Source organism: Papio anubis, chromosome 1, assembly GCF_008728515.1.
Source record: "Papio anubis isolate 15944 chromosome 1, Panubis1.0, whole genome shotgun sequence".
NCBI lineage: Eukaryota > Metazoa > Chordata > Mammalia > Primates > Cercopithecidae > Papio > Papio anubis.
In genome coordinates this window covers 126,199,069-126,213,021 of record NC_044976.1, presented here as the reverse complement: position 1 = coordinate 126,213,021, position 13,953 = coordinate 126,199,069, and the positions used below count along the sequence as shown (strand labels likewise).

At 40.3% G+C, this 13,953-nt stretch overlaps 1 protein-coding gene across 14 annotated transcripts in view; it reads left to right on the top strand.

Moving 5' to 3' along the window:
• ASH1L (ASH1 like histone lysine methyltransferase) overlaps window positions 1-13,953 on the top strand; it is a 231,662-nt gene that overhangs the window by 35,197 nt on the left and 182,512 nt on the right. For 8 of the 14 annotated variants that reach the window (XM_017947692.2, XM_031658272.1, XM_031658333.1 and 5 more), the window contains one exon: window positions 6,073-6,591. In XM_017947692.2, the coding sequence (XP_017803181.1) occupies window positions 6,172-6,591 (420 nt within the window). In that variant the 5' untranslated portion in view covers window positions 6,073-6,171. Of the gene's footprint in view, window positions 1-1,419; window positions 1,437-3,392; window positions 3,418-3,977; window positions 4,120-4,913; window positions 5,549-6,072; window positions 6,592-13,953 lie in introns of those variants that run through there. The other 6 variants (XM_031658198.1, XM_031658149.1, XM_031658231.1 and 3 more) reach the window with 4 other exon arrangements.

The following is a 13,953-nucleotide window of genomic DNA, read 5'->3' as shown; positions in this document are numbered from 1 at the left end:
ATTCTAACAAGTTTGTTGTGAAGAGGAACAGAGAAATGGGAAGATAGTGGAGGATGTGGAATCGAGGAATTTTTTTTTTTCTTTTTTTTTTTGAGACAGAGTCTCGCTCTGTCACCCAGGCTGGAGTGCAGTGGCACCATCTTGGCTCACTGCAACCTCTGCCTCCCGGGTTCAAGTGATTCTCCTGCCTCAGCCTCCTGAGTAGCTGGGATTACAGGCACGTGCCACCACACCTGGCTAATTTCTTATATTTTTGGTAGAGATGGGGTTTCACCATGTTGGCCAGGCTGGTCTTAAATACCTGACCTCAAGTGAGGTCTGCCCACCTTGGCCTCCCAAGTGCTGGGATTACAGGCGCGAGCCATCGTGCTCTGCTGAGAGGAATTTTCTTCCATGAGAGATATTATAGTATGTTTTTGTTTTCAGGCTTATTGGCATTATTCAGAGGAAATGTGAGAAATGGATGATGTGAGAGAGAGAGGAGATAGTTGCCTAAATGAAGAGGTTGAAAGGAGGGATCGTTTATATATTGTGATAGGAAGGACAGGCAGAATCTATAGGAACAGACACAGGAATGTAGGTAGATATATGTTGGGCACTTGTGGCAGTTTTGTTCTGTTTGTTACTGCTGTCAGAGCTACCTACTGTGATCAGATAGGAGACAAAGTTAATGAGGATGAAGAAAGGGGAGATGGGGTGTGCGTTTTGCTTTTTGAGACAGGTCTGCGCTCACAGCCGCCCAGGCTGGAGTGCAGTGGTAGCGATCTCGGCTCACAAGCTCCGCCTCGAGGTCCGCGCCATTCTCCTGCCTCAGCCTCCCGATTAGCTGGGACTACGAAGCCCACAACCCGGCGCCCGGCTAATTTTGTATTTTGTTAGAGCGGGGTTTCACCGTGGTCGATCTCCCTGACCTTGAATCAGCCCGCCTCGGCCTCCCAAAGTGCTGGGATTACAGGCGTGAGCCACCGCGCCCGGCCTTGGATGAAATAGTTTTCTAGGAGAGTGGTAGAGTGAATGGATTAGGGAAGGGGAAGTGTTGGCAGCACCAAGGGCTTACTCAAAGTTAGTGGTCAGGAATATAAAGTGAGATCATTGAGTGTTACTGTTTTTCTTAGACTAGCTTTGATGGTACAGAGACAAGATGTATAAAATATGATTTGGAAGTATGTTAGTGCTGAAATTAGGATATTTTAGTAAATTTACAGAAAACCACCTATATATAATATAATCAGCATACTAAGAAAAAACGTGTGTATAGTTTTCTCATTGTAACACAAGGTAAAGTTACGTAAAACAGGGAAAAGAGATATCTGCTACATGCCAATCATTGTATTAGAAGCTACAGGGACCTTAAAACTCACTCATTGATTTATTCACCTATTTATTGGGTACTAAAATTTGTGCTATTCATTGTTTCAGGTGCTGGGGATACAGTGGTGAGCAAGCCAGAAGAGGTTCCTACCCTCATGAAGCTTATATTTTAATTATACAGTTGGTCTTCCCTATCCGTGATTCCGCACCTGCGGATTCAACCAACTGCGGATGAAAAATATTAGAAAAAAATTTAAAATAACAATATAATAATAAAAAATAATACAAAATTTAAAAATACAGTGTAATAACTTTATATATCATTTACATTATATTAGGTATTATAAGTAATCCAGAGATGGTTTCAAGTATACCGGAGAATGTGTATAGGCTATATGCAAATACCACACCATTTTATATAAGTGACTTGAGCATCCTCAGATTTTGGTATCTGAGGGGGTGGGATGGAGGGTGGGAGGACTTAATCTGTTGAGGGGGTATAGCTGACAAATATAGAACAAGAAAAAATGTTAATTGCCCTAATTGTGATCTTATATGGATCATAAATATTCAGGGATGGATCAGGTCAGTGCAAGCTTAAATATAGGTCTGAGAACATAGGTCTAGAATCCATTATCCAAAATGTTGGTGCTGTAAGTTTTTTTTTCTTTTTAAAAAAATTCCCTGCAAGTGTTACACATGTTTTTCTTTTTTCTTCTTTTTCTTTTTTTTTTTTTTTTTTTGACTTTTAGAAATGTAGATTGGGTGAACTGGCACTGTGTTGTTTGGGAGTAGTAGCATCCCTTACTCACTAAAGCCCGTTAATACTTCTTCATTGTAACTTATCATTATTCATGGAAATTATGGTAATTGAGACTAAAATAGATCCATGTCAAGTTTTATCACTAGGTTTTGAAAAAACTTGAATTTCAGGGTTTTTTGGACTTCAGGATTGTGAGCCCATCATGGAGAAGAAAGGACTTTGTACTTTTTATTTTTTTTTTATAGAGTTTTTTTTTTAAATTTACTTTTCGAGAGAGGGTCTTGCTCTGTTGCCCAGGCTGGAGTCCAGTGGCATGAACATGGCTCACTGCAGCCTCGATCTCTTAGGATCCAGCCATCTTCTTGCCTCATCCTCCTGAGTAGCTGGGACTATAGGTGTACACCACCATGCTGGGCTAATTTTTTATTTTTTGTAGAGAGAGGGTCTTGCTGTGTGTGTTAGACTGGTCTCAAACTCTAAAGTTCGAGTGATCCTCCTGCCTTATCCTTCCAAAGTACCAGTAATACAGGTGTGAGCCACCATGCCCAGCCAGGATTTGAACTTTTAACATTATTTATTATTTATTTTTTAAAAATTTATTTTTATAAATAAATTTATTAAATAAAATTTTTAAAAATTTTATTTTTAAAAAACATTTGGGTTATTTTAATTACTTTTTATACACAGCATTTTATTATTTATTTTTTCTCCCTTCCCTAATTATGTATTTATTTTTTTGAGATAGGGTCTTGCTCTGTTGCCCAAGCTAGAGTGTAGTGATGCAATCACAGCTCAGTGTAACCTCAACTTCCTGGGTTCAAGCCATCTTCCCACCTCAGCCTCTTAAGTAGCTGGGACTATAGGCACATGACACCACACATCTGGCTAATTTTTTATTTTTTTTGTAGAGACGAGTCTCTACACTATGTTGTCCATGCTGGCTTTGAACTCCTGGGCTAAAGTGATCCTCCCACTTTAGTCTCCCAAAGTGCTGGGATTGTAGGGGCAAGCCACTGTGCACAGCTAACTTTGTACTTTTTTTTTTTTTTTTTGAGACGGAGTCTTGCTCTGTTGCCCAGGCTAGAGTGCAATGGTGTGATCTTGGCTCACAGCAAGCTCTGCCTCCTGGGTTCACGCCATTCTCCTGCCTCAGCCTCCCAAGTAGCTGGGACTACAGGCAACTGCCACCACGCCCGGCTAACTTTTGTATTTTTTTTTTTTTAGAGATGGGGTTTCACTGTGTTAGCCAGGATGGTCTTGATCTCCTGACCTCGTGATCCGCCCACCTCGGCCTCCCAAAGTGCTGGAATTACAGGCGTGAGCCACCGCACCCGGCCTACTTTGTACGTTTAAAGGGAGAGTCTGTATGTTTATATGACACATAAGTAGAAATGAACATGATTTGTTAGGGACAGTAAAGAAAACTGAATTGACTAAATGATAGTGGGTGTGTGTTGGGAAGTAAAGATAAACAAGTTTGAATAGTTGGAGGAGAGTGAGATTATTAAAAGCCTTGAATGCCACTGTGAAATGTTTATATGAAATGGTAGACAAGAATCATGAGAGTGAAATGATTGGAAGATTAGTTTTCCAGCTGTTTATATGGTTGAATGGAGCAATAACAAGCTAAGGAGTTACCCAGTCGGCTAATATTTGATGAGTACTTATAAACACTGCTGCTGCTGCTCCTCCTACTAAATTATTGGTACCTTTTTTTTTTTTTTTTTTTTTTGTTCTGTCACCCTGCCTGGAATGCAATGGCATGATCCTGGCTCACTGCAACCTCTGCCTCCCAGTTTCAAGTGATTCTCATGGCTCAGCCTCCTGAGTAGCTGGAATTATAGGCACCTGCCACCACACTCACCTGATTTTTGTATTTTTAGTAGAGATGGGTTTCGACATGTTGCCCAGGCTAGTCTTGAAGTCATGACCTCAAGTGATCCACCTGCCTCGGGCCCCCAAAGTCCTGGGATTACAGGCATTAGACACCATACCCGGCCGATACCTTTTATTGAGCCCTCACTATGTGCCAGTCATTGGGCGAGGTATTTCACTTATACTCCTTGTAGAAGTCATAAGACAACTATTTATTTACTTTTTCCCTTGAGACAGGGTCTTGCCCTGTTGCCCAGGTTGGAGTGCTGTGGCTTGATCACAGCTCACTGCAGTCTCAACCTTCAAGGCTCAAGTGATCCTCCCACCTCAGTCTCCTGAGTAGCTGGGACTACAGGTGTGTGCCACCACAGCCTGCTAATTTTTGTGCTTTTTTAGAGACAGGGTTTTGCCATACCAGTCTGGTCTCAAACTCCTGGGCTCAAAGAGTCCACCCGCCTCAGCCCCTGAAAGTACCGGGATTATAGGTGTGAGCCACCATGCCCGGCCAAGAATCTTACTGTCTTGTTAGAATGAAAAGTCTCAGGGCACATGGTGTAAAATATTCTAGTTCACAAATGGAACTTTCTAAGGGATAAGATGTTCTCCGTTTTCCAGATACTAGTTCTAGATCTTGAGTCAGACATATGTTTGACGTGAAGACTAGTCTGTCAGTCTTCAAGAATACTGACTTGTTTTGTTTTGGTTTTATTAATATATTCACTAGTCTCTGGCTGGGCATGGTGGCTCACACCTGTAATCCCAGCACTTTGGGAGGCCAAGGCAGGCAGATCACCTGAGGTCAGGCGTTCAAGACCAGCCTGGCCAACATGGCAAAACCCTGTCTATACTAAAAATACAAAAATTAGCTGGGTGGATGTGGTGGCTTGTACCTGTAATGTCAGATACTCGGGAAGCTGAGGCAGGAGAATCTCTTGAACTCAGGAGATGCAGGTTGCAGTGAGCCGAGATCACGCCACTGCACTACAGCCTGGGTGACAGAGTGAGACTCCGTCTCAAAAAAAAATAAGAAAAAATTCACTAGTCTCCCTAATGATTATATGGTAATCTGGTTTCCTGAGGATCTTTATATTTAAAATGGGGGTGCCTTGTGGAGATTCTCAGATTAGGTGTATCACCTATTGTAAAATAATAAATTGGCACGCTAGTTTTAAAACGTTTTGTATATTTGGGAAATTGACACATGCCTACTGAGTATTTGCTATAAGGAAAACTTGTAAAAATAAATTTCTGATTTTTAAAGTTCTTATAACAAAAGTGATTATTTGTATAAATGTTTGCTTAGTGTTTGCTCTTCTCTCTAGAGTATAAACCTTAAAATTTAGGAACTGGGTTCAATTTGTTAAATACTGTATTTTCAGGGTGTAGCACGATGCCTGACATGTGATAGGTGTTTGGAAATATTTTTTGAATGGACAGGTGAATGAATTCAGAGTTGAATTGTATGCTAGCAACAAAGATAATTTCTGCATAAGTTCCTGCATCAGAAAGTCCTAACCTCAAAAAGCCTGATAATCTCTTCTAAAAGTTTGGAATACTGAAACCAGCCTAAGAGATAATTTAAAAAGAGAATTTTTATAGGTACATAGCATGTTTAAATATTTATGGGGTGAATGAGATATGTTGATGCAGGCATACAATGTAATAATCACATCATAGTCAATGGAGTATCAAAAAAAAATGATTTTTTTTACCTTCAATAAAACTGTAGGAAACAAAAGTGTACTTCAGCAGAAGTGTAGGGAATATATTCTTTTAAAACTTTTGAGTGTGAAAATATATGAAGTTATTTTATTTTAGGCAATGTTTGCTTGACTGTAAGTTGCAGAAGCTTCTTGGTGATTCTTAAATTTGCATTTGCACCATACCACTATAGCTTGTTTATGATATCTGTAGAATGATAAACTTATTCTGAATTTTAAATGTATTTATAACTAAATAGATTTAAATCTACTTTGAATTAACATTTTTATTTAACTGATTTTTTTTTTTTTTTTTTTTTGGGTAGTTGTTGACCTCCTTGTTGTCTTGCCCTATACCCATTACTTATATTAATCAACAGTTGCCTCTTTTCTGATAAATTTTTGTTATGGTCTGTTCTGCAGAGAATGATGCTGGTTTCAAGTTTTGGAGATCCCTGTTTTTTATGGAACACAGTTCTGTAAAATTTTCATAAGATTCCTTGGCAATAACATACGCTTGTGATGGACCCTAGAAATACTGCTATGTTAGGATTGGGTTCTGATTCCGAAGGTTTTACAAGAAAGAGTCCTTCTGCCATCAGTACTGGCACATTGGTCAGTAAGAGAGAAGTAGAGCTAGAAAAAAACACAAAGGAGGAAGAGGACCTTCGCAAACGGAATCGAGAAAGAAACATTGAAGCTGGGAAAGATGATGGTTTGACTGATGCACAGCAACAGTTTTCAGTGAAAGAAACAAACTTTTCAGAGGGAAATTTAAAATTGAAAATTGGCCTCCAGGCTAAGAGAACTAAAAAACCTCCAAAGAACTTGGAGAACTATGTATGTCGACCTGCCATAAAAACAACTATCAAGCACCCAAGGAAAGCACTTAAAAGCGGAAAGATGACGGATGAAAAGAATGAACACTGTCCTTCAAAACGAGTAAGTAGAATTCCTAACAATATATGGTTATTGACAATATTTTCATTTCCCTGTTAATTTTTATCATATATGTGTTTCCGGGAGTTTGATTTTAATCTTTCTATGTTATTTCCAGATAGTTTGTGTTTGTGAGCCTTAAAATAAGCCCTGAGGCTTGTCAAAGATGTAAGTTAATAGCATAACCATATACGTATTTGTACTTCTAAAACTATTTTAAAATTTTATTTATTTATTAATTTTTTGAGATTAAGTTTTGCTCTTGTCGCCCAGGCTGGAGTGCAATGGTGTGATCTCGGCTCACAGCAATCTCTGCCTTCTGGGTTCAAGCAGTTCTCCTGCCTCAGCCTCCCAAGTACCTGGGATTACAGGTGCCCACCACCACACCTGGCTAATTTTGTGTTTTTAGTAGAGATGGAGTTTCACCATGTTGGCCAGGCTGGTCTCAAACTCCTGACCTCAGGTGATCCGTCCACCTTGGCCTCCCAAAGTGCTGGGATTACAGGCGTCAGCCCCCACGCGCGGCCTGTTTATGCAATTTTTAAAGGCAAAACTCCAAAGTGCTGGAATTACAGGTGTAAGCCACTGTGTCTGACCAAAAAAAGAGAAATCTTTATTGAGGTATGATTCACATACCGTACAGTTCAGCCATTTAAATTCAGTGATTTTTAGGGTATTTCCTTATTCGCTTTTAAAAATTTATGTAAAATCATTTCTTTCTTTCTCTTTTTTTTTTCGAGATAGAGTCTCACTCTGTTGCCCAGACTGGAGTGCAGTGGTGCGATTTCGGCACGCCACAACCTCCACCTCCTGGGTTCAAGCGATTCTCCTGCCTCAGCCTCCTGAGTAACTGGGCTTACAGGTGCCCACCACCGCACCCAGCTAATTTTTGTATTTTTTGTAGAGACGAGGTTTCACCATGTTGGCCAGGCTGGTCTCGAACTCCTGACCTCAGGTGATCCACCCACCTCAGCCTCCCAAAGTACTGGGATTACAGGTGTGAGCCACTGCGCCCAGCCAAAATCATTTATTTCTAAACCTTTTTCATTATCCCAAATTAAAACTCCGTAACCATTAAACAATATCTTCCATTTCTTCTGTCTACAGTGACTGGTAATATCTAATGTACTTGCCGGGCATGGTGGCTAACGCCTGTAATCCCAGCACTTTGGGAGGCTGAGGCAGGTGGATCACCTGAGGTCAGGAGTTTGAGACCAGCCTGGCCAACATGATGAAAACTCGTCTCTACTAAAAATACAAAAAATTAGCTGGCCATGATGGCAGAAGCCTGTAATCCCAGCCCTCGGGAGGCTGAGGCAGGAGAATCGCTCAAATCTAGGAGGCAGAGGTTGCAGTGAGCTTAGGTTGTGCCACTGCCCTCCAGCCTGGGCAACAAGAGCAAAACTCCAACTCACCCCCAAAAAAATTCTAATGTACTTTTAGCAACTGTAACTGTAAATTTGCCTATTCTAGCTAACTCATATAGGTGTAATCATACAATATTTGTTATTTTGTATCTGGCTTATTTCATTTACCAGAATGTCCTCAAGGTGCAACCATGTTGTAGCATGTGCCAAAACTTTATTCCTTTTCATGGCAGAATAATCCATTGTGTGGATATACCACTTTATTTTTATTTATTTATTTATTTATTTATTTATTTATGTTTTGAGGTGGAGGTTCGCTCTTGTTGCCCAGGCTGGAGTGCAATGGCGTGATCTCGGCTCACGGCAACCTCTGCGTCCAGGGTTCAAGCAATTCTCCTGCCTCAGCCTCTTGAGTAGCTGGGATTACAGGTGTGTGCCACCGTCCCCGGCTGACTTTTGTGTTTTTTAGTAGAGATGGGATTTTTTCATGTTGGTCAGGCTGGTCTCAAACTCCTGTCCTCAGGTGATCCGCCCACCTCTGCTTCCCAAAGTGCTGGGATGACAGGCGTGAACCACCACACCCGGCCACCACTTTATTTTTTATCCATTCATCTCTTGATGGAATCTTGGTTCACATCCACTCTTTGGCTATTGTGGATAATGCTACAGTGAATGTTGCCATACAGTTATCTGTTCAAGTTCCTGCTTTGTATTTTCGTGTATTTACCTGGGAATAGAATTACTGGGTCATATGGTAATTATTTATTTAGCTCTTTCAGGAACTGTACACTTTTCCAGTGGCTATACTGTTTCATATCCCATCAGCAATGCATGAGTTTTTTATTTCTCTGAGTCTTCATAAGGTTTTCTTAATTTTTATTCACTCCCTCCCTCCATCCCTCCCTTCCTTCCTCTCCCTTCCCCTCTACCTCTCCCTGCTTGTCCCCCGCTTCCCTCCCCTTCCTTCCTTTCCTTCCTTTCCTTATCTTCCTTCCCTTCCCTCTCTTTCCTTCCTCCCCCCCACCCCACCCCCGCCCTGTTCTCAAGCCGCAGCACATTGTGGTTTTTAATTAGCATTTTCTTTTTTTTTTTTTTTTTTTTTTTTTGAGAGAGAGTCTCGCTCTGTCCTCCAGGCAGGAGTGCAGTGGTGCAATCTCTGCTCACTGCAAGCTCCGCCTCCTGGGTTCATGCCATTCTTCTGCCTTAGCCTTCCGAGTAGCTGGGACTACAGGCGCCCACCACCACACCCGGCTATTTTTTTTTGTAGTTTTAGTAGAGAAGGGGTTTCACCGTGTTAGCCAGGATGATCTCAATCTCCTGACCTCGTGATCCGCCCACCTCGGCCTCCCAAAATGCTGGGGTTACAGGTGTGAGCCACCATGCCCAACTTGCATTTATTTAATGACTAATGATGTTGAACAGGTTTTCATGTGCTTATTGGCCATTTTTGTATCTTCTTTGAAGAAATGTTTGTTCAAATTATTTGACTACTTTTGAATTGTGTTTTGTTGTTCAATTGTCCAGGTTCTTTATATAATCTGTATATAGGATTTTAAAAATATTTTCTTTCATTCTGTGGATAGTCTTTTCATTTCCTTTTGTGTCCTCTGATGCAAAAAAAAGTTTTCAATTTTGGTGAAAATGGGTCCAATTTATTTTTTCCTTTATTGCCTGTGTTTTTAGTGTCATATCCTAGAAATCATTGCCAAATCCAGTGTTGTGAAAGTCTTCCCCTTATGTTTTCCTAAGAGTTTTATCGTTTTAGCTCTTATGTTTAGATCTGTGACCCATTTTGAGTTTAAGTTTTGTTGTATATGGTTTAAAGTAAGGGTCCAGCTTCATTCCTTTACGTGATATTCAGTTTTCTCAGCATCATTTCTTGAAGAGAGTATCTTTTCTTCATTGAATGGTTTTGACACCTTTGTTAAAGAAATTATTGGCCATATATGTGAGAGTTTATTTCAGGACTCTTTTCCTTTACATTCCATTGGTCCATATGTCTGTCTTTCTGCAAGTACCACACTGTTTTCATTACTGTAGCTTTGTAGTAAGTTCTTTATTTGTTCGTTTTAGATGGAGTCTTACTCTGTCGCCCAGGCTGGAGTATAGTGGCATGATCTCGGCTTGAGACCACAGCCTCTGCCTCCTGGGTTCAAGTGATTCTCCTGCCTCCTGCCTCAGCCTCCCGAGTAGCTGAGATTACAGGTGCCCGCTACCATGCCCGGCTAATTTTTGTATTTTTAGTACAGACAGAGTTTCAGCATGTTGGCCAGACTGGTCTCAAACTCCTGAGCTCAAACAGTCTGCCTGCCTCGGCCTCCCATAATGCTGGGATTACAGGTGTGAGCCACCATGCCCTTCCTGTTTGTTTTTAAAGAGACAGGGTCTTGCTCTGTCATCCAGGATAGGCTACTCACTGCAGCCTCAAACTCCTGGGCTCAAGTGATCCTCCTGCGTTGGCCTTCCAAAGTGATGGGATTATAGGCATGAGCCACCATGGCTGGCCTGTAGTAAGTTGAAGTCAGAAAGTGTGAGTCTTCCAACTTTGTTCTTTTCAACATTGTTTTGGCTATTTGGGGTTCCTTGAGATTCCATACGGATTTTAGGATGGGGTTTTCTGTTTCTTTAAACAACAGTGTTGGGATTTTGATAGAAATTACATTGAATCTGCAGATCACTTTAGGTAGTGTTGTCATCTTAATATGAAGTCTTGAAATCCAGGAATGTGAGATGTCTTTTGTTTAAGATTTCCTTAATTTCTTTCAGCAATATTTTATAAAATTTGTAATGTTCAAGCCTTTCAGCTCCTTAAATTTATTCCTGTGTATTTTATTTTTTGATGCTATTGCAACCAGCAGTGTTTTAAATTTACTTTTCAGATTACTCATTGTAAATATATAGAAATGCAACTAATTTTTTAAATTACTATTTTTAATTTTTTTTTTTTTTTTAGAGACAGTCTTGCTCTGCTGCCCATGTTGGAGGGGCAGTGGCATAGCTCATTGTATCCGCGAACTCCTGGACTCAAGCAATCTTCCTGCCTTAGCCTTCTTTTATTTATTTATTTATTTATTTTTATTTATTTATTTATTTATTTTTTGAGATGGAGTCTCGCTCTATTGCCCAGGCTGGAGTGCAGTGGCGCGATCTCGGCTCACTGCAAGCTCCACCTCCCGGGTTCACGCCATTCTCCTGCCTCAGCCTCCTGAGTAGCTGGGACTACAGGCGCCCGCCACCGCCCCCGGCTAATTTTTTGTATTTTTAGTAGAGATGGGGTTTCACCGTGGTCTCGATCTCCTGACCTTGTGATCCGCCCGCCTCAGCCTCCCAAAGTGCTGGGATTACAGGCGTGAGCCACTGCTCCCGGCCTCTCTTTTATTTATTTTAATAAATTAAAAAAAAAATTATCTTTGTAGAGATGGGGTCTTGCTATTTTGCCCAAGCTGGTCTTGAACTTCTGACCTCAAGTGATCCTCCTTCCTTGGCCTCCCAAAGTGTTGGGATTACAAGTGTGAGCCACTGTGTTGGCCACAACTGATTTTGGCATGTGGGTTTTGTATCCTGCAACTTTGCTGAATTCATTTATTAGCTTGAACAATTTGTTGATGCTTTAGGGTTTTCTACATATAAAACTGTGTCATCTGCCAACAGAGATAATTCAGTATTTTAATATATGCCTCAGGTATTTCTTACGTTCCAGCAGATTTGGGAAACACTATGTTTACTTACTGTGAAATGAGAGTGGGTTATTTTCTGTTCAGTGAGTTAGCTACTGAAAATAGTGTTTTTTGTCTACTAAAATATTATATATAATTTTTTTCATATTTTTAAAATTATAAACTCCCAGTGGCCATTACTGAATAGATTACATACAGTATTTTGAATGGGGTGAAGCAACCTCTTTAGTGGTCCTTACCAGTAGAGCTTAACTAGTAAACTGAAAGTAGTAATCACTGGTACTGTAGCAGGAAGACAATAAAAGAAGAGGAAAACAGAACGATAGAAGGCAGTGTAAGAAACAAGAGCAAAGGATGATGATAAAGTGCCATCAGGCTACCTCAAAGGATGAAGTTTTCTGTCCATAATCCATGCTAGTATAGTATGTAGGCTAATGTCCGAGTTATATTGATATATATGTGTGTGTGTGTGTGTATATATATATATATAGGTTGGTGCAAAAGTAACTGCAGTTTTGGACTACGAATTTTTTTTTTTTTTAAAGATAGAGTCTCCTTTTGTCACCCAGGCTGGAGTGGAGTGCAGTGACTTGATCTCGGCTCACTGCAGCTTCCATCTCCTGGGTTAAGGCAGTTCTGCCTCAGCCTCCTGAGTAGCTGGGATTACAAGTGCTTGCCACCATACCTGGCTAATTTTTGTATTTTTAGTAGAGATGGGGTTTCAACATGTTGGCAGGCTGGTCTCGAACTCCTGACCTCAGGTGATTCGCCTGCCTCAGCCTTCCAAAGTGCTGGGATTATAGGAGTGAGTCCCTGTTTCCAGCCATTGACCATGAATTTTAAATCATTATAACTAGGCTCAAACACATCTTTATTAATCAAAATAGGAACCATTACAATAAACATTTGTGCCAACAAGAATCAGTTTGTTTAATCCTGTAGCATAAAAATCTGTGCTTCTGGATTCAACAAACTCTTGGGAAGCATTTTATGTATCCTGCTGGTTGTGGAAGCGGTTTCCCTGCAAAAAGTTGTTGAGGTGCTTGAAGAAGTGGTAGTTGGTTGACAAGAGGTCAGTTGAATATGGCAGTTGAGGCAAAACTTAGTAGTCCAATTCGTTCAACTTTTGAAGCACTGATTGTGTGACGTGCAGTCAGGCGTTGTCCTGGAGAAGAATTGGGCTCTTTTTGTTGATCAGTGCTGGTGGCAGGTGTTGCAGTTTTTGGTACATCTCATCAATTTGCTGAGCATACATCTCAGATGAATGGTTTCGCTGGGATTCAGAAAGGTGTAGTGGATCAGACTGGCAGCAGATCGCCAAACAGTGACCATGATCTTTTTTGGTGCAAGTTTGGCTTTGAAAAGTGCTTTGGAGCTTCTTCTGGGTCCAACCACTGATCTGGTTGTTGCCAGTTGTCATATAAAATCCACTTTTTGTCGCACATCACAATCTTGAGAAATTTTTCCTTGTTGGTGTGTAAAATGCCAAATGACCTTAGAATGGTTGAAGATGAGTTCCTCGGCAACTTCTCGTGTAGTTTTAAAAGGATGAGCTTTGATGATTGCTCTCAGTTGTTGTCAGTTTCTGACAGCCAGCCACTGTGCTGCTTATCTTCAAGGCTCTCATCTCCTTTGCAAAACTTACTGAACCACGGCTGTACTGTACATTCGTTAGCAGTTCCTGAGCCAAAAGTGTTGTTGATGTTGCAAGTTGTCTCTGCTGCTTTATGGCCCATTTTAAACTCAAATAAGAAAATCACTTAAATTTGCTTTTAGTCTAACATTTCCATAGTCTAAAATAAATACAAAATAAAGAGCAAGTAATAAGTCATTAGCAAAAAAAATAAAGTGAGAAATGTGCATTAAAATGATATATAACATAACTCCATTTAAGAACGTGTTCCAATATCAAGTGGCAAATTTCAACAATGCAAAAACTGGTTACTTTTACACCAGTATTACCTGTTATATTTATAATGTATAACAATTATATATATAGTTTTAAAAAAATGTGTGTTTATGTATGTATATGCATATATATAAACTGTGGTAGGCTGCATATAACGTGAACTTTTCCATTTTAACCATTTGTAAGTATATAATTTTGTGGCATTAGGTAGATGCACTTTTTGTGCAACCATCCCCACCCACCAGCTCCGGATCTTTTTGATATTTTCCAGCTGACACTCTATTAACTCTTCATTCCCCCTCCTGTGGCCCCTAGTGAAACTGGTATTCTACTTTCTGTCTCTGAATTTGACTACTGAAATTACCTCATATAAGTAGAGTCATACAATATTTGTCCTTAGGTAACTGCCTTA